This window comes from Physella acuta, unplaced genomic scaffold (assembly GCF_028476545.2).
Source record: "Physella acuta isolate Inbredline_101_S28 unplaced genomic scaffold, ASM2847654v3 ptg000156l, whole genome shotgun sequence".
Lineage (NCBI taxonomy): Eukaryota > Metazoa > Mollusca > Gastropoda > Physidae > Physella > Physella acuta.
In genome coordinates, this window is record NW_026731675.1 from 620148 (window position 1) to 645950 (window position 25803).

Below are 25803 nucleotides of genomic sequence, written 5' to 3' on the forward strand. Positions count from 1 at the left end.
TACCAATCGTGTATTTTTAGGAATGTGACCGGTTTTCTAAAACTGAGTTATTTAAATGTAAACAAAGCCGGCGCTATATTTCTTTGATCTCAGTTGTTTTAGTTGTTTGAGCGCTGGTTTTGTCACTCTGGTGAGTTGGACTAAATTGCGGCAACACGCTATGGGCAAATAATGGCTGTATAACTATATAAAACGAAAATCTATAACAATGTTCTGCCCACACAACTGTTCTATGTGATGAATTGGTGATATATCGGAAGACGTTTTGTCCGGAGTCGTTATTCACCACTGTGGTAGGGTCGTTTTAACAGGCCGTTTTTGACGCAACACGCATGTAGACAGATGGCTTCCATCAATAAATATTGTGGCGCTTAGCTTTAATCCGTTCACGGATGGCTTGGTGACCCACCAGGATTGTTCAATAGTAACCAAATGCCGCTCGACCTTGAACTGTCAATTTTAAAAAAATCTACAAGAGCTTTTAGAGGGCAAGTTCAAACACCAGTTACAAGATAAAGTCAGCCTCTCTGTGCTTAGTAGTTTAGTTAAATAATGAACCACACGCCTAAATAATTGTATTACAATTTGTATCGGTTTAGTTTGGCATGTATTGGTTGAATCCCCATAAAACCAACCAGTTGTTATCAGCAGATGTTCTCTCAGGGAACATAATCATCATCTTTTCCTGTTCCTGCCCAAGACACATGGGTCTGATGAAGTAGCTCATCTGTTTCAATCAGAGTTTCTTCCAGGCATCTCCCCGAACGAAATGAAATTTGTATTGGAAATATATACTTTTAAACTTTTAACAGTGTCCCCCCCCCCCCCGAAAATTTCAAGTGCCCCCCCCCCCGGGAGAAAAAAAGTCTGGAAGAAACACTGGTTTCAATGACCTCGGCATACATGGGGATAGCTGGTCAGCACTGTTTCCCTCGCGTGAGTCAGGTGTCCATCAGTGTCCTAGTGACTCAAGCACGAATACGAGACTTTCAGGTTAGTAGTCTAGTGCTCTACTGCCAAGTCACGCATTCCTCTAGGGAACATAATACCAGTGTTTCTTCCAGACTTTTTTCTCCGGGGGGGGGGGGGGGGGAGGGGGGCACTTGAAATTTTCGGGGGGGGGGGGGGCGGTAGACCTTCTTCGGGGGGGGGGGGGGGGCGGACACTGTTAAAAGTATATATTTTCTATATAAATTTCATTTCGTTCCGAGGGGGGGGGTGCGGTAGAATTTTGGGGGGGAGATTTACCCCGCCCCCCCCCCAAAGATATGCCTGGAAGAAACTCTGCGTAATACTTCACCCAAATATCCCTTGCATGAACAGAGACACCACTAGCACGTCGCACTGATACACATTCATTGTTGACAACATGGATACCATTCAGAAGGTTGCTCAATCTCATCACAGAAAATGCCGCCATCAAAGGAGTATTTCCATGAACATGACTGAAAAGATGTTCAACTGAAATGTTCTAATAAAAAGTGCTAATGTCTCCTCTTGCTTTCTCTCCTTCCCTAATGCAGTCCACTGTTGTGTATTTAATTTCTTTTTTTTTTTCGAAGGGAAGAAAAGCTTCTGTGTGAGACCACCATGGTCATTGAAATGAGTTTGAGTGTATTTTACCTATGAGTTCGCACTTCAGGCAGTGGCAGAGTACCACACTGCTATCTTTCAGTGTATACTGGGCTGACCTCATCACCAGAGATCCTAGAAAATAAATCAGCTGTATCTTCAGATAGTGATTACTGCTTTCTTTACTTTCTTCATCTGAGAGATCATATTCAACATGTGTTGGTCCACCATCATTAACTGGAACACTAAAACTAACTACGATATTTTTCTTCATTTGCACGTTAGTAACAAATCTAACAGTCACAGTTATCACCACAATGAAAAAGTGAACCATGTACTTGGGATTTTAGAACCAGCATCCTTCCCCTTATAACGTTATGAACCTATAACATTTACTTTGTGCACCAATCATATTGTACAACATTTTCAGAAACTTCTAACACCAAAGTCCTAACCATGACTTTATAGGGCTTCAACATTTAACTACGACATTAAATAACACCAAAAAATAAACCATAACCCAAAGAAATACCTCCCATATCGACTTTAAGAACATAATATAGTACCTCCTGTCACAATTTTTTACAAACAAAAAACCTGAAAGTAATATGGGCCAACCAGACTCCAGAGAACACTAAACAGGGCGTTATTGCTTAGATATTACATTGTTAAAAACTGTAGAAATAGATTAGTTATTTCCCCTAACAGACAAATGCCTACATCATTTGTATTTCTGTATAATTTTTAAAATTGTCTAACCATGAGAAATTATACCATTGATACACTGCTTCACTATTCTGCTTAAACTAAGTTAAACACACGTGATTAATGGATAAAACAAGATAAAAAAAAAGTGGCTAAAGTTTTTATATTTTCCTTCTGTTTATTAATAACAATGTAGCTAAAAAACAACCTCAAGTAAAAATAATTTTATAATAAGTATAATTTTGTGTACACATTACAAGTATTTATTATATGAAAAAGCATTACCAATGAATTTTTAATAAGAAAAAGTTTGTAAGAAAAATATCTTTTTAGGAAATACAAAAATAAAACAAACTTTCAACTTTTTGAAGTGATATTTTATTGAGGTGTAAAAACAATTTTCTGTATCCCATGCTATAATTTTGCTGGTTGAGTTATTACACCATTAGAAACAAAATCATTGATCTCTGTTTGGGTGAAACCAAATTCCCTAAAAATTTCAATGGTATGTTGGCCAATCTGAGGAAGAGGTCTGTTTTGCCGAATCTCTGTTGACCTGCTAAATCTGGGCGCAGGGTTTGCCATGAGTACAGAATCAGATGCTGCCTGAAAAGTTTCTTTTTCCTTATTATGAGGATGTTCTGAAGCTTCTTCTACAGTAAGTATGGGTGCAACACAGGCGTCTAAATCTTTAAAGACCTCAGTCCATTCTTCTCTTGTTTTGGTTAAGAAAATATTTGCAAACAACTCTTTTTGTTTTTCTTGGTCATCTACCTGAGTAATTCCAGCGTTTTCTAAACCTAAACCTTATAAACACATGGAAATTATTATCATTATTCAATGACATAAAATCAAATGATTGAATTTGGAATTTAGTTGACATTAATATTTCTTTTTCTTCTTCTTCTTCGTTCTTAATTATTAGTGTTGAAGGGGATCGAGATTTATCTGCCAGTGGGTTTGAACTCGAGACTTTGTTCTAATTTATCAACCATGAGTTTTTTGCCGACTCGACCACGCCTCCAACACAATTAAGCGTTACGTGTCAATTGGTTATGCGCCATTGAGGCCATTGACTCCGATTTCAGCCTGCTTTTCTTTTTGGATTTGCTTCCATAGCCTTTGCCCAACCAAGAACAAACTACAAGGCAGCAGGTGTTTAATTTTGGAGTTGTCTCTCCTAGAAGAGTGGCTGTCCCCAGCTAACGAGCCTCATCTGCCCGAGGGTTCGAACTCGAGACTTTTCGGTTTAGCAACCATGAGCTTTACCGACTTGACCACGCCGACCCCCCTGACATTAATCTGAGGTTAATGTTTTTAAAAATATAAACCTAGACTTACCTTTCAAAAGATCTTGATAAAATTTATGCTCCAACGCGCCCACAGACATGTATTTTCCATCCTTTGTTTTATAGGTGCTATAGAAAGCTGCTCCTCCATCTAAAAGGTTACAGCCTCTCTCATTACTGAACATGTGTTTATTTCCATCTATCCAGCTACCTAGTTATGAAGATAAAGTAAAAGAATGGAGTTTTTCAAATATATAAATAAGCTTTTGTTTTAGAAAACAATGAAAATTGAAGCTCCCATATCAGATCTATCAAACCACATGGCAGATGAATTAGAGTTCATATGTTTCATGACAGTGGCATATGAAGGACATGTTGTAGTCATCATTACACTCAGTCATCCTTAGTTTCCCTAATGTGAGACAGGTACCCATCAGAGCTGGGTGGACTCAGGTATGTCCTGCAGTCCTAACTCTGGACTGAGACCCAAATTCAATACCTTTGGCCTAGCAGTCCAGCGCCATCCCATAATGTTTGGGTGGTAGACCACATGAATTTTGATATAAAGTTTGAGTTCTATCAGATAGAGTTTAGAGGACATCCCTGAGTCCAACCAGCTTTGATGGTGACAATACAATCCCTTCACAAATCATATACAAAGATTAGAGATTCTTCATTTGCTCTATATGGGCCTACAGGTCAGAGAAAGTACTTTATTTACTTTTACTTAGTTAAGAGTTACACAGTTCAATAACTGTATTACCCAGGTATGCTGATTAAGAGTTACACAATTCAATAACTGTATTACCCAGGTATGCTGATTAAGAGTTACACAATTCAATAACTGTATTACCCAGGTATGCTGATCCTTCAACCATGTTGGCATCTACAACCTGTCCTTTACCAGATAGATGTCTCTCATATAATGCAGCTACAATTCCTAGAGCACAGACAAGGCCCCCACCCCCAAAGTCTGCCGCCAAATTAATAGGAGGAAAAGGTGGTTCATTTTTCCTGCCTAATTTGGACAGTAAACCTGCAATATTGAACACATTTTAATATTAATAACCAAAACAAGTGTGATTGTATTAAATTATAGTTACATCAAATTAATTATTATGTTATTTTTTTTTAAATTTTAGTTTTGAGAAAAAAAATGTATATTAAGAAAAAACAGCACTGATGTTCATGTCATGTTCATGTTTGCCTGTCGTCCCTACTGGGACATAGGCGGCTGACAAGAGCTTTCCAGCCATCTCTGTCCAGGGCTAGTCTCTCCAACTGTCCCCAGGTGTATCCAATCTTCTTGGTGTCCTCCTCCAGATCACGTCTCCAGGTCTTTCTTGGTCTGCCTCTCCTCCTCCTGCCTTGTGGATTCCAGGTGAGGGCCTGTCTTGTTATGCTGGATACAGGCTTCCTGAGTGTGTGGCCAATCCATTTCCATTTTCTCTGGAGGATCTCTACTTCAACTGGCAGTTGATTTGTCCGTTGCCATAGAACATCATTTCTGATGGTTTTAGGCCAGCGAATTCGCAGGATCTTTCTGAGGCATGCGTTTATAAATGATTATATTTTCTTCTTATTTATAGCAGTTATTCTCCATGTCTCGGCTCCATAGAGTAAAACAGGTTTTACTAGTGTGTTGAAGATCCTGATTTTTATTCCAAGGGTTAAATCTCCCGAACCCCAAACATTTTTTAGTTGGTTGAAGACTGCTCTTGCCTTACCCGTCCTTATTTTTATGTCTGCTTCTGTCCCACCCTGCTTATCAACAATACTTCCAAGGTAGGTGAATCTAGGGCTTCTTCTGCCAGTGTTATAGGGTTGTTGTTTGATGCATTGACTTTGAGAACTTTACTTTTCCCTCTGTGGATGTTCAGGCCCAGGCATGTAGAAAAATTTGCAACCCTGTTGGTTTTATCCTGCATTTGCTGTTGTGTGTGAGAAAGGAGGGCCAGGTCGTCAGCAAAGTCCAGGTCATCCAGCTGGTTCCACAGTGTCCACTGTATACCGTTTCGTGTTTTCTCTGTTGACATCTTCATAACCCAGTCTATGGCCAGCAGGAACAGGAATGGTGAAAGTAGGCAACCCTGCCTTACTCCGGTCCGTACTGGGAAGGCCTCTGTAGTCTGTTGGCCATGCACTACTCTACACTTGAGACCTTCATATGAAGACATAATAATGTTGACTATTTTCTGTGGCACCCCGTAGTGTCTCAACAATTTCCACATTGACTGCCTATCCAGGCTATCAAAGGCCTTCTCATAGTCTATGAAATTAATATAGAGAGATGAGTTCCACTCTTGGGTCTGTTCAATGATGATGCGCAGGGTAGCAATTTGGTCTATGCATGACCTTTCCTTCCTAAAGCCCGCCTGTTGATCTCGAAGCTGGGGATCTATCGCTTCCTTCATTCTGTTTAATAATATTCTGTTGAAGACTTTGCCTGGGATGGACAAAAGTGTTATCCCTCTATAGTTAGAGCATGCACTAAGATCGCCTTTCTTTGGAAGCTTTATGAGTAGTCCCTCCTTCCACTCCTCTGGTATTTGTTCATCTTCCCAGATTTTCTTGAAGAGTGTGTATAGTAGTGTGGTGCTAGTTTCTATATCTGCTGTCAGTGCTTCTGCTGGTATACCATCTATTCCTGGAGCCTTCCAATTTTTCAGCTGCTTTATAGCTTTATGTATCTCTTCTTTTGAAGGTGGGTTGCAGTCTATAGGGAGGTCACTTTCAGCTGGTGGTATGTCTTGCGTGCACTCTGGTGTTGGTCTATTCAGTAGTTCTTCAAAATGTTCTACCCATCTCTTCATCTGTCCTTCCGCATCAGGTATTGTCTTTCCATCTTCTTAATTGTATTGTACACGTCCCTAATATTACCATGGTACAGTGCTTCTTCCGCTTCTCTTGCCAGCAGTTCCAAATAATTCCGTTTGTCTTTCCTTATGTGTTTCTTGACATTTTTGTTCGTTTCGGTGTATTCTTCCAGTGCTTTTAATTTCGTAGCCCGTGTGCGGCTGTTGTTGAATGTTGCCTTCTTTTTTTTTCTCTCTTCAATAATTTTCATGGTATCTGCTGATATCCATTCCTTCGCTTGTCTTTTGATAGGGCCTAGCACTTCTTCGCATGTTGATGTTAATATGCTTTTAGTTTTTTCCCATGTTTCCTCTATCGTCTCTTCTTCTATTAGTTCTTGTAGTACCTGAAACCTATTGGACATATGAAGTTTAAATTCGTTGAGTTTAGATGGGTCCTTTAGCAGGCCTGTGTTGTATCTGTATTTCCTTTTGTTTTCCAACATGTTTTTCTTCAGCTTGAGTTTTACTTTAGCTACCAGTAGGTGATGGTCTGAAGCAACATCAGCTCCTCTCTTGACGCGTACATCCTGAAGTGATCTCCTGAACTTTTTTATGATACATATATGGTCTATCTGGTTTTCTGTAGATAGGTCGGGTGATACCCAAGTAGCTTTATGTATCCTTTTGTGATGAAAGAGACTACCGCCAATGACTAAATTATTTGTGGCACACAAGTCAGCAAATCTTTCTCCGTTTTCGTTCATCTCACCTAAACCCTGCTGTCCCATACATTCTTCATATCCTCTGTTGTCACTTCCAATCTTAGCATTGAAGTCGCCCATGAGTATAAGGATGTTTCTTCTTGGGCGGTTCTGGATAATGGTCATTAGCCTGTTGTAGAATTCGTCTTTGTCCTCCTCTTTGCTGTCATTTGTTGGGGCGTAGGCCTGTATTATGTCCATGTTTATTCGTCTTATTTTAGTTTTAAAGGTAGCTGTTATGATCCGCGGGCAGTGTGCCTCCCATCCAATGAGAGCCCTTTTGTGCTTGGTTTGATAGCATGAGTGCAACTCCTTGAGTATGTGGTGCATTTTCATCCTCATGGCCTGAGTACAGCAGTAGTTCTCCTGTTATCAGTCTTTTTTGTCCTGAGCCAGTCCACCTTGATTTGCTGACACCCAGGATAGCTATTTTATAGCGTCTCATTTCTGCTGCTACTTGGGTTGCTTTTCCAGCTTCGTACATCGTGCGGACATTCCAAGCTCCAATATTAATGGTGGTCCTAGTGGAAATAATGGTGGTCGACCTGGTAGTTTCCAATACATATTGGCTTTCACCACCCGGCTTAATAAATTCTCCATCGGGAGATCCATTTTTCCCCTGGTCCGAGCTGTCTTTGTTTCTCTCTGTCTGCGTTTCTGTAGCGATAGTTGTTTTACGAGATAAGGTTGCTGACCTTATGCTCAACCCCCAACCTGGAGGGCCAGGGTGCTAGCTTTCGTCTGACCCCTACCCGCGCAGACCTTCCCAGCTTGGTTGAACCTGCCAGGAGTTAACACTCCCTCTGGTATAGCTCTGGGGGTCGTCAGGGTACGCAAGCTGCCAAGCCACGACAAGGCCCTAGCACCAGATGACAGAGCACTGATGTTATGCTAAGCTATTTTGTCTTGTGAGGACTAAAAATTATTATACCTGATATTGCGATGTAGTTGATGTCATGACCAGCCTTTTGTGACAATGGCCCACTCTGACCATATCCTGTCAACCTAGCATATATCAGCTTTGGATTTGCTGTGGTTAGGACATCAGGACCCAGGCCAAGTTTTTCCATAACACCTGGAAACATTTTAAAATGATGTATGGACAGAGTTAAATTTAATAAACTTCTTTATCTTACATTTTTTTTCATTTACAGAACAGTCATTGACATGCTTATTTTATTTAACAATAAAATGACAGTCTCTTAAGGTATTAATGCTTGCCAACTTTAGGAAATAATAGAAATATTTTAAACCACCAACCTGGACGAAATGGCTCTATTAAGACATCTACATTTGAACACAATCTCTTGAGAGCATTTTGGCCTTGTTTTTTCTTCAGGTCAATACAAACAGATTGTTTGCCTCGTCCCATGCAGTCAATATCTGGAGCGTTCGGCTTAAAAAATAAATAAATTCCACTCATTAGTCTGAAACTACAAGCAATAAATGAGATTTTAAAATATCGTTTATGTTATTATATATATATAATATATTAACTACTTACTCTATCAATCCTTATAACTCTTGCCCCAAAATCTGAAAGAATCATACCACAAAATGGTACTGGAGCAAGTCCAGCCATCTCAATAACCTTGATTCCTCTAAGAGCCATATTGTGAAGTCAGTATTTTTCCCCAAATCAAACTGTTAAGAGAATTCACAAATAAATTGCAACATTGAATTTATAATTTAAGATATCATTTTAGATGCCTGTATTAAGATTTATAACTAGTTAGCACTACAGAACTAGGGACAATCCTTTTCAACTGACAGTGATTTCTTAAAACAAGTTCCCGAACCCTACCAACTCCCAAACTCCTAATTCATAACACCATGTTTACCATGTATGCCTATAGCAGACATGTCTAGAAAAAAAACTGCAATAAGTTAATTTTATCGGAACATGTATAGGCCTACTTTATTTATTAATTTAATTAGTTTTTTTTTCTAGACGAGTATATAAAAGAAAAACAAGTCTTAAAATAATATATTATGCTAATCACATTTTAAGTATTCAAAAAATAAATTTTGGCCATTCCACTTGGTATTATAGGCCTATATCCAAAAATATAGTAGGCATAATAATAATAATAATAAAGGTTGTTGTTAAATATAATTACATCATAATTATCTATCGCTACCATCCCCACCAGTCTGGTGAGCTGTTTACTATCAGAGGTCGAATTAGTGATGGCTATTAGAGGCAGATAATTTAGTTTTTAAATAATTTGAAACTAAGGGGAGGTAATAACACATGCTGCTTGATATTTTCATTGTCGTCTGTAAACTGTCGTCACGGATGGCTGCTTTCACAGGGGAGGGGGAGGGGGAAGACGAGTGAAGGTGAGGATAATTGTCCTTCACTAGCTACTGATAGTGTTTTAAAGCAAAATATTTTCAGTTGCAGCATTGGTAGTGTCGAATTCACAAAATATGAAAAATAGGAGATAAAACAACTAAATAGCGGCATATGCTACGTCGCGGTCAGCTCATAATATAATAATACCAATATAGGCCTGCTATAAATAGTTAAACAGACTAATGCCAAAGTATGTACATTATTTAAAACTTTTGTACAGTAGGGCCTTAAGCAATAATTAATTAGGCCTTTATGCATAATATGTTAATAATTATAAATAGTTAATATATAATTTTATATATCTTATAGTACTAGTAGCCTATAGACTATAGTTTAAGTTACATTAAGTTTATTAACATTAAGGATTTAGGCCTAGTAAATAGTAATTTATGATTAGATCTAGGCCCTAGGCCTATAAATAATAATATATAATTAAATAAGGCCTATAAAAATATACATTTATTTTTATGAAGAGGTAGAATACATGAAAATTGATTACAGTAAATTACAGTGCAGTTTTTATTTATATTTTATAATTTTACAATCAATTTAAATTTAAACACACTGAATGAAGCCTAAATAGTAAATAAATAAAGACTACAGAGCTAAGTAATAAAACTCTAAAATATACATCTAGAATCTAATTCTATACAGTTACACCAAAATTATAAGTTAAGAACAGAAAGAGTTGATTGTTTGTGTGAACTTTGAACTCCTTGCCTATACTACAATTTAATAATAAATCCTAATATTTTATTATTTAGGCCTATTTTTATTTATATTTACTAAAATACTAGGCCTATACTAGGTACTAGGATTACATCTCGTTTTAACCCGCGCGGCGAGTTTTTCGTCCCCGTTACCCAGACGCCGAGAATTTGCGGCGACGCGAGTGCTATAGTTTCGTAATTTTTATCGCTCGGTGTTATCGCCCGATCAATTTTCGTGCGATTATCGATTTTTCGTAAAAAAATGGACATTTTGCGTTTTTGTTGTTTTTTTAATTTTGTTCATGGATTATTCAAGATGGAGTGTTTCATTGAAAATAAGGTAAGTTTAATTTACTCCCTACTGTTTATTTTTATAAAAAGGGGAAAATTTATTGCATTATTTGAATTCTACACCACTTTTCTCTATTGTTTCAAAAAATCAAGTTGTTTGGACATAGCGCACAAAAGTTATATGCAGCGCAGTTTTGTTACCTCTATAGAAAATACGTTTGTTTACAATACGAAAGCGAAAGTGGCAAGGGAGGTAATAGAAAAAAATAGCGGCGAGCGATGTTTTGACGCCGGCGATAGTGGCGAACGATGTTTTGCCGCCGGCGATAGTGGCGAACCATGTTTTTCCGCCGGCGATAGTGGCGAACAATGTTTTGCCGCCGGCGATAGTGGCGAACGATGTTTTGACGCCGGCGATAGTGGCGAACCATGTTTTTCCGCCGGCGATAGTGGCGAACGATGTTTTGCCGCCGGCAATAGTGGCGAACGATGTTTTGCCGCCGGCGATAGTGGCGAACGATGTTTTGCCGCCGGCGATAGTGGCGAACGATGTTTTGCCGCCGGCGATAGTGGCGAACGATGTTTTGCCGCCGGCGATAGTGGCGAACGATGTTTTGCCGCCGGCGATAGTGGCGAACGATGTTTTGCCGCCGGCAATAGTGGCGAACGATGTTTTGCCGCCGGCGATAGTGGCGAACGATGTTTTGCCGCCGGCAATAGTGGCGAACGATGTTTTGCCGCCGGCGATAGTGGCGAACGATGTTTTGCCGCCGGCGATAGTGGCAAACGCTGTTTTGATATTGAAGGTAGTGGAGTAGAGGGGGGGGGGGGAAGGTCTGGTGCGGTATTAGCAATAAACATTCAATATTTAGTGTCTTCAGAAAAACCATTTTATTTATTTTGATGTGAAAGCAAATAATGTACTGTTTACTTTTCCAGATAGAACCTACACTTCAAAAAACCAGCACATCTCTACGATATGATGAGCAGTTATATGACCTAATGAGGGAACACTGTGAAGAGGAATTAAAACTATTACAATAAATGTGTTCATCTTTTATTTAGATAAATTAAGTAATATTTTTTTAAATAACTTAAATAAATTTTGAAGCAGTACATTGAAAGTTTAGTGATATGAACTAGTTCTATATCTTTTTAAAACCAACCAGTCCAATGTTGAACTTCTTCTGAAATGTAAAATATTAATGAATAGACAGAACACATCTTTTGTAATTAAACTATATTTATAAGTAGACTTACAAGTTAATTACATTTATACAAATAAAATAAAATAAATCTAATTTGCCATCATTTTTTTTTACATATATTAGTTCAGTTTTTAAATGATGTCAGGTGCGTCGATGACTCAGCATTTTACCTTTTTACCATATTTTACCTATTTGTCAACTATTTAGATAGAACCATCAAACACACTTATTTCAGAGCTTCACTCTGACTAGTTTTTAGCTTTAAATTCAAATAGTTTGGACATAAGCTGATATTGTATGAACAAATTTAGTATTTAAAAATAGGGGGTGTACCCTGTTCCACCCCTTATTTTTTGTTAAACAGATAGATTTAAACACATATTTTGATTACTTCTGTTAAAGAATAGAGTTATCTTGAGCTAGACAAATTTTGAGACTTAAGTGCTTAATAACTCAAATTTGCCATTATGTTGCATGACACATCAACAAGACTTCGGTTTTGCGAAATTGTATAATTTATCAGCTTTGTAGCAGTTAAAACAAAAATCTTTTCAGTTATGAATATTAATTTGATTGTAATAACTGACACATCCATAGCTCATCATTCTCAGCAAGTTTGAGCTTAATTTTCTGAATAGTTAAAATTTTAACTGAGATTGTATGAATGCACTGTATATGAAAAATTAGGGGGGTACCCTGTTCTACTTCTGTTTTTGTTTTACTCTGCCCATAAATTTCTAATTTTATTGTTTATTATGCTTCCATATATAATAAATAAAGATATTGCAAAGTTACAACAAATTTGACCATATGGTTTACAAGCTAGGACAATTTTAGTAAACGCTTAAAAAAACTCTATCACAGATATTGAAAAAATCCTATGTTAAAAAAATCACTTTTTTTAATACGAAAAAAAATCATAACTATTTAACCGTTTGAGCTACATCAAAAAGGAAAACTGTTCTGTTATTGTAATTTTCTGCTCCTTTTAACTGTAGTAGTTGTTTCCCTAAAAAACCAATTTTAAAAATTTATCCTAGTACCTAGCCTATACAATTTATAGTTTATAGCCTAATTATATTTTGATTTATTGGTCCGAACTGGGCTTAACACGCTCTAATCGTTTAGTTATTGAGTCATATAGGATAGCAATTAATTACTTTTCTTATGAATAATTTGTTAACATTTTTGCTTAAGAAAATAAAGTCTTATAATAATGATACCAGCGGAGCTACAAAATTTATTCAAAATAGGGTTGCATAGGCTATATTAAATGACCGTACAATGCAGCTTCCCTGGCATAGTATTATTTTTAGTTTCCTATACAGAAAAGTGATATTTACCATCGTGATTGTTGACAAAAGTGTTTCTGTGACTGAAGATTTTGAAATGTCTACTTGTACCAGCTGTTAAACGTCGAACTTTCCCTTGATCTAGAACAATTTTTTAAAGTTTAAACCATACATAAATAAACAATTACTTTAAAAGAAAAATATCCTCTCAAACTTATAAAATCTAATCTTGATTCTATATTCAAGCTCGTTATGTCTCTACCAGTTGATAATGAAGTTCATGAATTAAAATTGGGAAGTAGTTTTGATTCTTTTCCTAAAGTTGGATTTCACACAATTCGTTGTAAGTTTTCGATCTAAGATCTAGAATCTAAATCTAGATAGGCCTAATAGACCTAGATATCTAGACTCTGAGTAGTTTCAATCTAAACAAGACAGAACAGTCTAAAATACTAAGAAATAGTCTAGATTTAGAAACGAAGTGTCTACTCGGAATAAGATTTTTCGGCAAAAGATAGTTCTGCGCATGCACAGTGACCTATGGCTAGGGTTAGGGCTAGAATGAGGGTTAGGGGTAGGATTAGGGATAGGGTTAGGGATAGGATTAGGGCTAGGGTTAGGGATAGGATTAGGGTTAGGATTAGGGTTAGGGATAGGATTAGGGATAGGGTTAAGGATAGGATTAGGGTTGGTATTAGGGTTCTGAGGTTGTAAACACACGCATGCGCAGTACCATCGAAAACATCGCCGCTAAGGCAAGTCGTAGTTTCTCTCCATTGCGCATGCGTATTGCATGCGTATCTTATTCCGACTAGAATCGGCCATTTAGAAAATATCTAGTTTTTTTAGTTTGTTTTTACAGTTTATTGAACTTAAATACTTTATTTAACTTTATTTGAAATTGAAATTCTTGAGTGAGATAATCTTGGATCAAATCAATATAATAAAGATCTAGATCTCCATCCCAGGGCTTTGAGCTTTATTTAGGTGCTACAACAGCATAGCTTGGGATGATAACTCACTGATAGAAAATTTCCCACAATCGAGCGTGTGTTACTAAATTTTAAATTAAATTATTTCATGATTAATTTAACCTATTCCATCACAAAGTATTAGATATTTTCACGAAATCTTAGTTGTTTTCTGCAGATGATTTTAAACCAGCATCGGTTGACACAAATAAAGAAGCCTGTGTGGAAGTAAATGGGGGAAATCAAGTCACAGTTACAGTTCCTCATGTAGAGGTATGCTTATAGGTGTAAAGTTGCCTCTGTGTTGAACTTTATCTAATGGATAAAGTTTGAATTTATATATATACATACATACATACCCACACATACAATGTTGACTAGTGTCAAAATAAAGAGCATGTGCCGTCAAAGTTTATTGACGCAGAAGAGAAAGTCTTAACTTGTGTTATATTTAATTTGATTTGTCTGTAAAAAGTCAATATGTTAATACCAGCTGAAAAGCATTTTGAAACCCACTGAATTAAAGTTAAAATTGTTTCAGGGTTCCGGTATAAGCCATACAGTTTTTAAAGGAAACAAGCAGCCTGTGATGAAAGAATGTGTACTAATAATAGATCACAACACAGGGACATACACCCTCGAAAAACTAACTAGCAAGATAACTGTTAAAAAAACGAGGTGATTGCTTGATATAAAAGGAATGGGAGCAGCCATAACACGCTAACAAGGCAGAAAAATATATTTACAGCATTTATTTGATTTTTACCAAAAATGTGTTTTTTTAAAAAATTAATTTAAAAAAGAAATTGTATGCAATTGTTTAACGATGACTGTATTTTTATTGTTAGGTTGGATGGCAGCAGTAAGGCCATGCAGCATATCACGGGTAGGGTCACACCTGTGGACAACAAAAAACTAGTTGCATCCTCCTCGCCCAAGGCCGATAACTACTCAATTACACCTATTCACAGCGAAGCATCCAGAGGTGTGTGCATTTTCTTACTCTGAATAGGTTTTACTGTCTATTCCTTATTGTATCTATTGTCAATTTATAACATCCTAAAAAAAATTAGACTGGAGTTTTAGACTCTTCTTACTACTTGTGGTTGAAATGGACAACCATAATCATTAAATTGACCTCACAAAATATACTTCCTACTTATTCCATAGCAGTTCTAATAATTGCTTAAGCAATTCACTTGTTATTAATTATTATAAGTGGAATCTAGAATGTGTTTAGGAAATAAATTTAATGTTTTAAAAGTTTAAATATGACCCCGATGTGAGTTTTAAAAAGTACAATTTTTACCTGTTAAGGTACAGATGATATAGCTTTGGTTGGTGAAATTACAGACAGTTCTGATGATGAGGATACTGTGGTAAAACCTGCCAGTCTGGGAGGTGGTGAGTAGTTAAGATTTATTTTATCTTAAGAACTTTTTACTTATAGTAGATGTTGGTTGTCCAGTTGCTTCTACATACTTTTTTTTAGCAAATTTCTCAGAATTATTAATTTAAATTAATTCATTTCTTAAGGCTGTCAGTCTGTAGATAATAATTGTGTATATAACAACATTAAAAATAAACAAGCAAGCCATAATAAACTAAAATTCTAATCAATGGGAGATAATTACTATAGGTAAACTGTTAGACGAAAACTGTTAATTATTTATTTGATACTCATTGGCTATGTGAAATTTATGAAAAATAACTCAGATGCCATGTCTACTAAATAATTAAATGATTTCTTATTTATAATTTTATTATTCAAATTTTTAAATTAATGAAACTTAAAATAGTTAAAAGAAATGAATAATTATGAATGAATTAACAGTAGACAATACATATGGGTAAAAAAAAAGCTTTAAAAGTCTTACATTTTGTTTCTGTACAGGATCCATTCAATCCAAGCACCAGATGGCAGGTGTGTTAGATGACGACTTGGCTCTCAGTGAATCTGGAAGTGACAGTGATTGATGACGACTTGACTCTCAGTGAATCTGGCAGTGACAGTGATTGATATTAGTGAATTTGGCAGTGACAGTGATTGATGACGACTTGGCTCTCAGAGAATCCGGCAGTGACAGCGATTGATATTTATGAATTTGGCAGTGAGAGTGATTGATGATGACTTAGCCTTACTGAATCTGGCAGTGACAGTGATTGATGATGACTTTTAGTAAATCTGACAATGACAGTGATTGATGATGACTTTTAGTAAATCTGGGAATGACAGTGATTGATCTCAGTGAATCTGGAAGTGACAGTGATTGATGACGACTTGGCTCTCAGTGAATCGGCAGTGACAGTGATTGATATTAGTGAATTTGGCAGTGACAGTGATTGATGACGACTTGGCTCTCAGAGAATCCGGCAGTGACAGCGATTGATATTTATGAATTTAACAGTGAGAGTGATTGATGATGACTTAGCCTTACTGAATCTGGCAGTGACAGTGATTGATGATGACTTTTAGTAAATCTGACAATGACAGTGATTGATGATGACTTTTAGTAAATCTGGGAATGACAGTGATTGATGATGACTTGACTTTTAGTAAATCTGACAATGACAGTGATTGATCTCAGTGAATCTGGAAGTGACAGTGATTGATGGCGACCTGGCTGGCAGTGAATCTGGTAATGGTTTGGCTCTCCATGAATCGGGCAGTGAAGTGGTTTAAACAAAATTTAAAATTACGGAATTGTAATCATATAGATTTTTTCTTGTTTATATGTTAAACAAAATAACCTTAAAATTTTTTTCTAAGATCTCAGTGATATGGGATCTATTCCTGCTTCTGATCATGTTATTTATGCTGTAATCTTTTCTCTTAATTGTCTGTCCCTTAGAAGTAGAAATGTTGAATGATCACTGGTTTATTTTTAATTAAACTCGTTTACGGGTAAAATCTAAAAGAGAGGATTGCCTTGTAAAAAATCTGTTTTTTAAATCAGTGTATTAATTTCTGCTGATTATAGACTTGTGTTCCAACTTATACTGCTAACTGTATGTATTGAAGTGAAAGATTAATTATTATATTTAACATTCTTTTAAATTTTTTTGTTAAAGTTGTAAAAAAATGTCTGTATTAGATTTAAATGATACCTTTACAATTACATTTTTCTGTCTTCTTCACAAATAATTCATTATTCCATTCTTGTATTTGTCTGAACATGTTACAGTTATTATGTTTCTTTAAGAGTTTTGACAAGCTTATTTTGTAACTGCCATCGTTTATGTACTGCTGTTGCTCTCCCTTCCCCGCCTCACCAGGATGCATTTTGTGAAAGACGTTAACAAACGCTTATCAATTAAAGTTTGAATCAACGTCCCATGTTAATGTGAGGATCATGTAAATCATTTTCATCCACTTCCACAATCAAATTTTGTTTAACATCTCCACAGCAGGCCTTGTTGTGTGATTAACCTACTCATCTCCAGTGAGATTATCCTTCAATCTTTTATTGATGTAATGTATATACAACTATACAACATTATTTGTGGTCTTTAAATTGTATTTTATAGTTTTAAGGATGCAGTTTAAACAGATTTATGGAGTTCAGTGTTTGATATGTACAAAGTCAGCATTATTTTATTTTTCTTTATGTAGACAAATGCTAGTCATCCATCTCATATTTAGCATGATTGTCTGACTAGTGTACTACATTTTGTTAACAATCGAGGCAAGAAATGCTGTCAACACTCAGACTAGTTGTATAATGTGATAGTCAGAGCCACTTGCACTTAAAATTACACATTTCCTTTAGCAATCAAGATTGTTTCCCTTTAGTTTTAATAAGCAATGCATTATATCAGGGGTCTCCAAACTACGGCCCGCGGGCCGGATGCGGCCCGCGAGGTCCTCTCATCCGGCCCGCGGAGATCATTTTGTCCACGGAAAAAAAACATTTTTTGGTAATGGCTGAGGAACTTTGCGCAGAAAAATCAAAGACATGTCTGGAACTAACTGGCCCCCGAACTGAAATAAGATAGTTAATGCGGCCCTCGGACTTAAAAGTTTGGAGACCCCTGCATTATATGTATAAATTTAAACAATACAATTTAAACATTTTTTTTTGTACATTATGTTACTATAAAAACTGAATCATTACTAAATAGATCTTGGCTTTGTTTTAATAAATGTAAGAGGTATTTAATAAATAAGTAATTATTACACTGTAAGCAAATATTTTTTTGAATAAACATTTTAACTATAAAACAATTTTTATATCTTTGTGTATTCTTTTCTTTTTTATGACATTTTTATTATGTGCAAATTATTCAGGAAAATTTAAGGATATGACGGTTTGCACTATAAACATTTTCAAAAAATATTTTTGCTAATTATCATTGTGTGTTAATTTTTTTACTGTTGCACGCAAGTGTTACCATTGTATAACATCATACTGCTATTAAGCTTGGGAGGGGAAAGTGTTTTGTGACTCCTATTTAAGGATATCTAACTTGTAATAACCTCAAAAGAAAGTCATGGCGTAGGCAGTTATATTGCTTCCTCAGCATACAAGTGCTCACTTTAAAGATACAAGCCATCAAGCTAGCAATATTTTGCTTTGAGATACAAATGAGCCTTAAACATATTTTTTTAAACAGCCTGTAGGTGAAAGAGAGAAAAGCAATAAAGGCAAAGGCGAGAGATGATAAAAGCAGTGATAAAAAGTAGCAACAATTGTATAGTAGCATTTAACTGAGTTCAATAAGGAAATATGAAGTATAGTTTAGTTTTACTAAGTTTAAGGATCAAGTGAAGCTTTAACAATGCTACTGAAGAGTTTAATATTAACAATATATTAAGTAAGGCTAGCTCAAATTGGCCTGAAAGAAACTCTGTAAATCAGTATGCCTTCGAATTCTGCATAAAAATAAACAATGATTAAATTCTACTAAGTTGTGATAAGTTTTATAATATGTATTATTACTAGAATACTAATGTAACCTACATAAATTAAAGGAAAGTGTAATAAACTTATCATGTAACACAAACTAAGTATGCAAAAAAGTACGCAAAAATAAGTGCAAAATGCATACTAATAGTCAGAATCAAATGAAAGAAAGCATTTCATGTTTTGTATTCTCTTTAATAAACAATTGACAGTTAAATTTCATTTACCTTGATGAAAGATTGACTTCTTATCAACAATTTAAAAAAAAAGTGAAACTTTCTTAAAACATTGTTTAACAGATGGAAACAAAACTAAACAAGTTACAGTTAATTCAAAGAAAAAAATGTAAGAAATTTTATATTTACAAACTAACAAATGGCATTCATTGCTTTTATTCTAAAATTGCATAGGAAGCTCTAAATAGAGATGACGAAGATCAAAAAGACCATTAAAATGAAGTAGAAAAACAATTAAAAAACAGTGCAGTATTTAAAAAAAACTTTAAAGGAACAAAGGATAAAAAGAAAACAATGTAACATACATGAGACTAGTTTGAAACTAAGTAGTTAAATTGCCACTAATGGCTTTTTTCTAATTAGCCATGCATTTAGCTAAAATAAGTTGACTCTAAATACTTGATAACAGCTTGCATTGTGGTGGTTAGCAATACAAATATTTTCTACATAGATAAAACATATGAAATTCAACTTCTTAGTTGGAATGTAAGTTTTAAAAGTGCAAACTTTATTGTTATGTCTGCATCTGATTTAAAACATTTTATTCATTTATAATGCAATTATAGGGTTTTTGAAATTAAATCGTTAGAAACTAACTTAATAATCTTTTGAGAAAAGTTTACATTCAAATTTTTTCAACAAGAAACCACATAAAATATGACAAGAATGCATATTACATATTCATTTCAATAAAACAAATCCTAGTTGAAAATTTTCTACAAGTGAAAAAGGCCTCTGTGCCTACTGTTGTTACTGTTATTGAATAAATTGAACAAATATATACTATATTTTTTTATGTAACCTTCAAAAATGATTTAACATTTGTTTTTGACCAAATTATTTCTAAATTCTTATCAAATAATTTTACAAAATGAATAATTTATATATCATGTCTATCATATTAGAGCTCATTAAATAAATATATAAATTTCTTAAAAATATAATTATATTTAGCAAATAATTATTTTTAATACTCTGTGGTCCCAAACATCCAAAATAAAAATATTAATATTTTAACTCCTACTGGCTTGCGCAACTTGACAAAGTTGCACAGTAAAGTAAAAAATTCAATGATTTGATCATAATTTAAATTAGTAAAAATGATGTTTATTTATACAGATATAATATGTACAATTATAAAACTATATAGTTGTGACAGCAACTCTTAACAAAGAAAATGATATGTTTGAGTATTATTAATGGTATAGTTTTACGACCAGAATTTATCACACATATTTTTTTCAAAAATTATTGTCTGTTCTCATGTAAAATATTTTAAAAATTAACACCCATTAAATGTCAGGTGTGATTAGATATGAAGGTCTGATATTTTATTTCTATTGAAATCTATTTTAACACATTTGAAGAAGTGTGATACTGTTTAACATTAGTGAAAGAAATATGTTTTGGGAATATACAAAGACATAATTATTATTTCCTAAAATTAATAGTCAGCTACTCTAAAATATGAAAATCTGTCAATGCTAGAATATATCTAAAATATTTAGTACAGACACATTAACTCTCTAAATTTTTATAATTGGAATTTCATCTTTAAAAATCGACATTAATTTAGTGTTTAAAATAAATTGTTTACACATCTGTAGGCCTACATATTTCAGATCATTTTAGTTTGTAATAAAACAACAAAAGTCTGAAGATATATACATGTGCATAAAGAGTTTATAATTAATTTTTTACTTTCTTAGAACTTGTAATGTTTTTATTTGTAGAGTAATAAGTTTAATACAATTAGAAAACAAGTTGTTTAACCTATTATCAAAATAGAGGTATCTAAAGACAGTTAACATTGCCTAAGTATTTACACTTCCACCTGTGTATCTAAAACATTGTATTGATTTAATTCGGAAAATTGAACATTTAAATGCAGCGCAACTTGGTTTCTATCAATTAGCTATTTATGTTCCAACAATCACTGAAAAGTTGGATTAATGTGATAAGTCTCTGGACAACAGTCGTCAGTTACAAGAAAACAACAATCTCTTCCAACTTTTTGTTGTGGTCAACTGGTTTCATTGGGGTAGCTAAAGTAGCTTAGGCCCAAGCTTATTTGCTACATTAGAGTTATAATATAGAGAAAGAAAGAATTAACAAACAATATTATTGAAGTATGTTATTAATGTTGCTGGGTGAATAGTTTGTTACAGTGAATTTGTGCATTTTTAAGTGGTGGTTATGTGTCAAAACCCCTACTAAAGAAATATTTTAAAAATATTTTGCTATCTCTACTTATCTTTTCTCTAATTTTTTTTTGAATAAGCAGCATTATATAGTATGAAACACTATTAGACCACAGTAGTTTTAACTATTTACAGTGGATTTTAGTGGAGTTACTTTTGTTTAAAGATTACTTGGTTTGTATTTCAAAAGTTTTCACCATACACCACCAGAAGAAACTCATAAAGGAAAATAGAATACTTATTGAATTATTATTTTTAAAAATGATCTAAATTTTTTGGTAGATGTTAGTTTCTTGGCCTTTAACTTAGCTTTAGTTTTGACTTACCTTTAGTTACTTAACTCTACATCCTCACATCTTACATATTTATCTTCATGTAGAAGGATGTTCATAATGATACTCATCATTGACTCCATTGTGCTGGATTTGCTAATTAAATATTGTAATTGCTATAACATATTAAAAAAATACTGCACATTTTTACAGAATGGCAAATCCTTAATTGAAATATTACAAAAACGAACACACTTAATAGCCGTTAAATAAATCCTTTATAATTGACTAGAAGAAGTTTAAAAATCATAAATTCAGTATAATTAAAGTTTAAAAAAAAGAGTACTTGTAATGTGGTACAGACAGAAAGCACAAATAACTTCTATAGAATGTACTTAAAAGCACAAATGCCTACTAAAGTAGAGTTCTCTTCTTATAATTGACAGTCTGTGTAAAAATATAATTATACAGATTATAACTTGTCATAATCAGGCTAAAGAAAGTAGCTGAGATATGTTGAACATTATGAAATACAACATACTCTAACAGTTATACTAAAATCCTTTACACATTAAATCTAGTATCAACATATAAGTAAATGGTTTTAAATAAAAGCAATATGCACATGAAACATGGGTAAACATAATTTTAATCTTGGCACTAATGAATATTCCATCACAAAGCTGCACTACACAACATATTACAATCACAAACTTGAATACTTTTTGTAAAAAATAAGATATAAATGAAAGTGGTTTTAAACTGCTCTTAAACAAACTAATGTTTAAGTGAGGACTGTCAATCAAATTAGCATTTAGTAAAACTCTAATTTTTTAAAAATTGTTTTACTTTTATTTACTCCAATTTTTCATTGCTTTGTTAAAATACTGTATTGACCAATTAGTTGAAAGAAAAAAGATATAATCATTTACTTTAAACAGCTAGGAGAGGTATTTTAATAGGACAGCGATACGTATTTCAATGCATAAATTCATGACTTACTATGGGTTTCCAGGCCATAAGCTGCAAAGTGCAAGATGATTACTGCATTTGATGAAACAACTCGTTAGTGTAACTGACCAATAAAATCATTTTACTAGTAAAAAAACTATTTATAAACATATTAGGAGAAGGCTTTATCATTTTAAAAACAAATATATTTATATTAAAATGTACTAGGTAACTTAAAATAAACAATAAACTCCTGTAAATGAGCCAAAATTCACCGACAAATCACCATCTGAACAACATAACAGGTTAATATATATATGTATATATATATATATATATATATATATATATATATATATATATATATATATATATATATATATATATATATATATATATATATATATATATATATCGTGGCATACATCTTTATTAGTCTCAAGCTAGAATAAATTGATAAATTATTTTAATTACTGTCAGTTTTTGTTTTTTTAAATTACTAGATTTGTGATAGTTAAATAAATTATTTTTATTAGAGAAAGAATGAATAAATGGAAGATAAATTACTTAGACTGGAAGACTAAAGCCTGCTTTCAATTTTTTAAGTGAAATGTGTAGTCATCATAAAAATTATTTTTTCTGAGATTCCTCTCATCATTAATGTGAATTGCAGAAGAATCATTTTTAAAACCTTCAATAAGTTAGTAAATGCAGTTGCACAAGAGAAGGAAATAGGAATTATGTAACAAACAATTTCCGCCTATGAAAGTGAGTCAATGGTTAAAATGGTAATGGTCCAAAATCCACATACACTGACAAAAAAGTGTACTTCAATATATAAAAATATATTTTTCTCTACATTATAAGTTAATTCATGAAAATAGATATTTTGTTTTTAGAAACTTTAATTTCCTCAAAGTTCTTGACCACAATTTAAAACAAATTATAAATATAATTACAATTAGAACTAGATCATTACATTGTTTTATGAGAACAAACAAGTTTTTAAATATTTAATTACATAGTTAAAAAAAATTAGCCAATTGATTATTCTTTTTAATTTTAAAAAGTTAATTTACACTAAAGATATAAAATGTTAACAATGTTTTTGTTTTTAAACATTTTATTCATCATACCTAGTTTAAACATTTTTTAAAATAAAGTTTTATTTTAAAACAAAGAAGCAAGATAAAAAGTGTCCATTCTGTTGTTATCATTTTTTATTATATAATTCTAAGGCAATTGTTGATTATATCTCACATTTATTACAAACATACTGGCAGGAAATATTCTGTAATTTGGTCCAGTATGTTTTAAAACATTTTGAACTAGGAATAAGGTAAAAATAATGTCTTACAATATAAACAAATAAATGAAAAGTATTTGTCTGGAATGTTCATTTACATTCACTAATTTTACATTATCAATTCATGGAAATAAATGATAATGTAATGATTTTTTTTCCTATTTTAACAGGTAAAAAAGAAATGCCTTTTGCTGCTAGGCAAAACTGCCAGCTAAAAACAAATAATGGAAAAAATCACAACAGTATTCAGATCACATAAGCAACTAATCACTCTGATTGTGTAGCTTATCCCTGTTAATGCACTTGTTCTCTTTTCATGAAACATTTTAGTTTGTATATTTAAAACAAAGGCTTTTGTTACAAAATCTGATCTGTACCTGGGTGAGAAAAAAACCAAAACTTGTAATTTATTAAACTAAGGTATCTTTATAATCATCAGAGTCATCGGGGGCATCAATCAGCCTGCGCTGTTCTAATGTTAATGCATCTCTAGTTCCAACCACTGTCGGATGATACGGATCTTGGTATGAACGTGGTAACAGACGCTCTTCAGAAGATGAAGAGCCATCGGATGAACTTGGCTCCCCACGTTCTGATAATGTAGGCACCGTTGCTTGGCTGACTGTTGACATTTGCTCTGATTCTTCAACAACATTGTCTATTTTTTGTCTGCTGCTTGTGGTCAAGCGTGGACTGGCAGTGGACAAGCTGGAGGAAGCAGGAACTGAGCCCTTTGATTGGCTAGACTTTGGCAGGACATATGCGAGACTGGAAGGTGACAGGGGATCAGTGCTAGAAGACTGCGAGACATGGCAGGATTGACTGCTGAAGGAAGGAGACGAGAGTTGCGTCGAGAGAGGTACTGATTCTGTTTGGGACTGGGGTAACCACGAAGCACTGGCACCACCAGACTGAAAATTTACAAGCAATTTATTATAGTTTATATACATTTTTATCACAGACAATTTAAAAACTTTAATGCAGAAAACAATAAGAAAAACCTTTGGAAATGAGTAGTAGAACGTATTTTTTAAAAAGTTTATATTTTAATATAGGGAAATTTAAAGACAGGTACATTTAAACATTAAAACTTATTCACGGCTTAAAACAAATTTATTTTAAATAAAATTCTTACTTAACATTTCATTTAAAAAACAAGTGATTAAAACTTACAGCTTCTATAACTGGTGGTGGTGGAAAACTATGTGGTGGGGAGGGGTAATCATAAACATGAAAATCTCCTGCTGTGGGGCTTGGGAATGTGTCTCCTTCTCCCATTCTAGGTGGTGGTGGTGGAGGAGTGGAAGGAGAAGTAAACTGGCTGTGGCCTTGAGACTGAAGAACTTGAAGGATAAGGGCGATATCTGAGCTCATCTTATGTTCCAGCCTTGTGAGTTGTCTGTTGAAATAAAAAAAAGAATTTACTTTTTTGTTAAGGAAACAAATAATATCTTTAAACTGCCTCAATATTAAAGAAGTTCACCGAAATTAAAATGTTATCTACAAGTTTAAAAAATAAAAGATGAGATAAAAATAAAATTTGTAATATTTTCTTACTCTCAATTTCACTAAAATTTATGTCCTCATCAAATGAAGTTACAAAAAAATTAAGTGTAATATTTTCTTGTTTTGACAAATTAGTGTTATTTTTCTTTCAACATCAAGGGAGTTAAAAAAAATTAAACATGTATGTTTATTTACTTTGAAAGTTCATTGAGTCTTCTTTCAACATCAAGAGGGATCGCTGAGTACATGTTAGTAGCCTCGCCTTGCATAGCTGTTGGCATAATCACAACCATTTGTCCCTGGTCATCAAACTGAGAATAGCTTGATGTGCTAGAAACTGGCAGGGTCATAGTGGATGTAGACTTGGGTACTGAAGATATGGAAGCTCCTTTTGCCTATTTGGAAATTTATCAGAAGAAATATAGAGAGGATTTGGTGGAGTTTAAAAATATGAAATTAAAAGAAATAAAA

General features: G+C 33.9%; 3 protein-coding genes across 4 annotated transcripts in view; 1 reads left to right on the forward strand and 2 right to left on the reverse strand.

Moving 5' to 3' along the window:
* Positions 1–2686: 2686 nt before the first annotated feature.
* LOC131935737 (alpha-methylacyl-CoA racemase) lies at positions 2687–10263 on the reverse strand. The gene is made up of 7 exons (XM_059292363.1): positions 10143–10263; positions 8630–8769; positions 8386–8521; positions 8057–8200; positions 4420–4602; positions 3619–3777; positions 2687–3083 (listed from the first exon to the last, which is right to left on the reverse strand). The coding sequence occupies exons 2-7, from the start codon at positions 8735–8737 to the stop codon at positions 2692–2694; spliced, it is 1122 nt and encodes a 373-aa protein (XP_059148346.1). The 5' UTR covers positions 8738–8769; positions 10143–10263; the 3' UTR covers positions 2687–2691.
* Positions 10264–13036: 2773 nt separating this feature from the next.
* LOC131935739 (ELL-associated factor 1) lies at positions 13037–17766 on the forward strand. 2 transcript variants are annotated; one of them, XM_059292364.1, is made up of 7 exons: positions 13037–13328; positions 14135–14229; positions 14498–14634; positions 14805–14941; positions 15274–15360; positions 15851–15915; positions 16255–17766. In XM_059292364.1, exons 1-7 carry the CDS (start codon positions 13238–13240, stop codon positions 16270–16272), a joined length of 630 nt encoding a protein of 209 aa, XP_059148347.1. In that variant the 5' UTR covers positions 13037–13237; the 3' UTR covers positions 16273–17766. The 2 variants fall into 2 exon arrangements, with proteins under 2 accessions (XP_059148347.1, XP_059148348.1); XM_059292365.1 differs by lacking the exon at positions 16255–17766 and adding an exon at positions 15945–16234 and having other exon boundaries at positions 15851–15901.
* Positions 17767–23648: 5882 nt separating this feature from the next.
* LOC131935748 (potassium voltage-gated channel subfamily H member 2) overlaps positions 23649–25803 on the reverse strand; it is a 79680-nt gene continuing 77525 nt past the window's right edge. The window contains exons 18-20 of the mRNA XM_059292389.1: positions 25528–25727; positions 25000–25225; positions 23649–24737 (exon numbers count right to left, since the gene is read on the reverse strand). Of these exons, the coding sequence (XP_059148372.1) occupies positions 24237–24737; positions 25000–25225; positions 25528–25727 (927 nt within the window). The 3' untranslated portion in view covers positions 23649–24236. The remainder of the gene's footprint in view (positions 24738–24999; positions 25226–25527; positions 25728–25803) is intronic.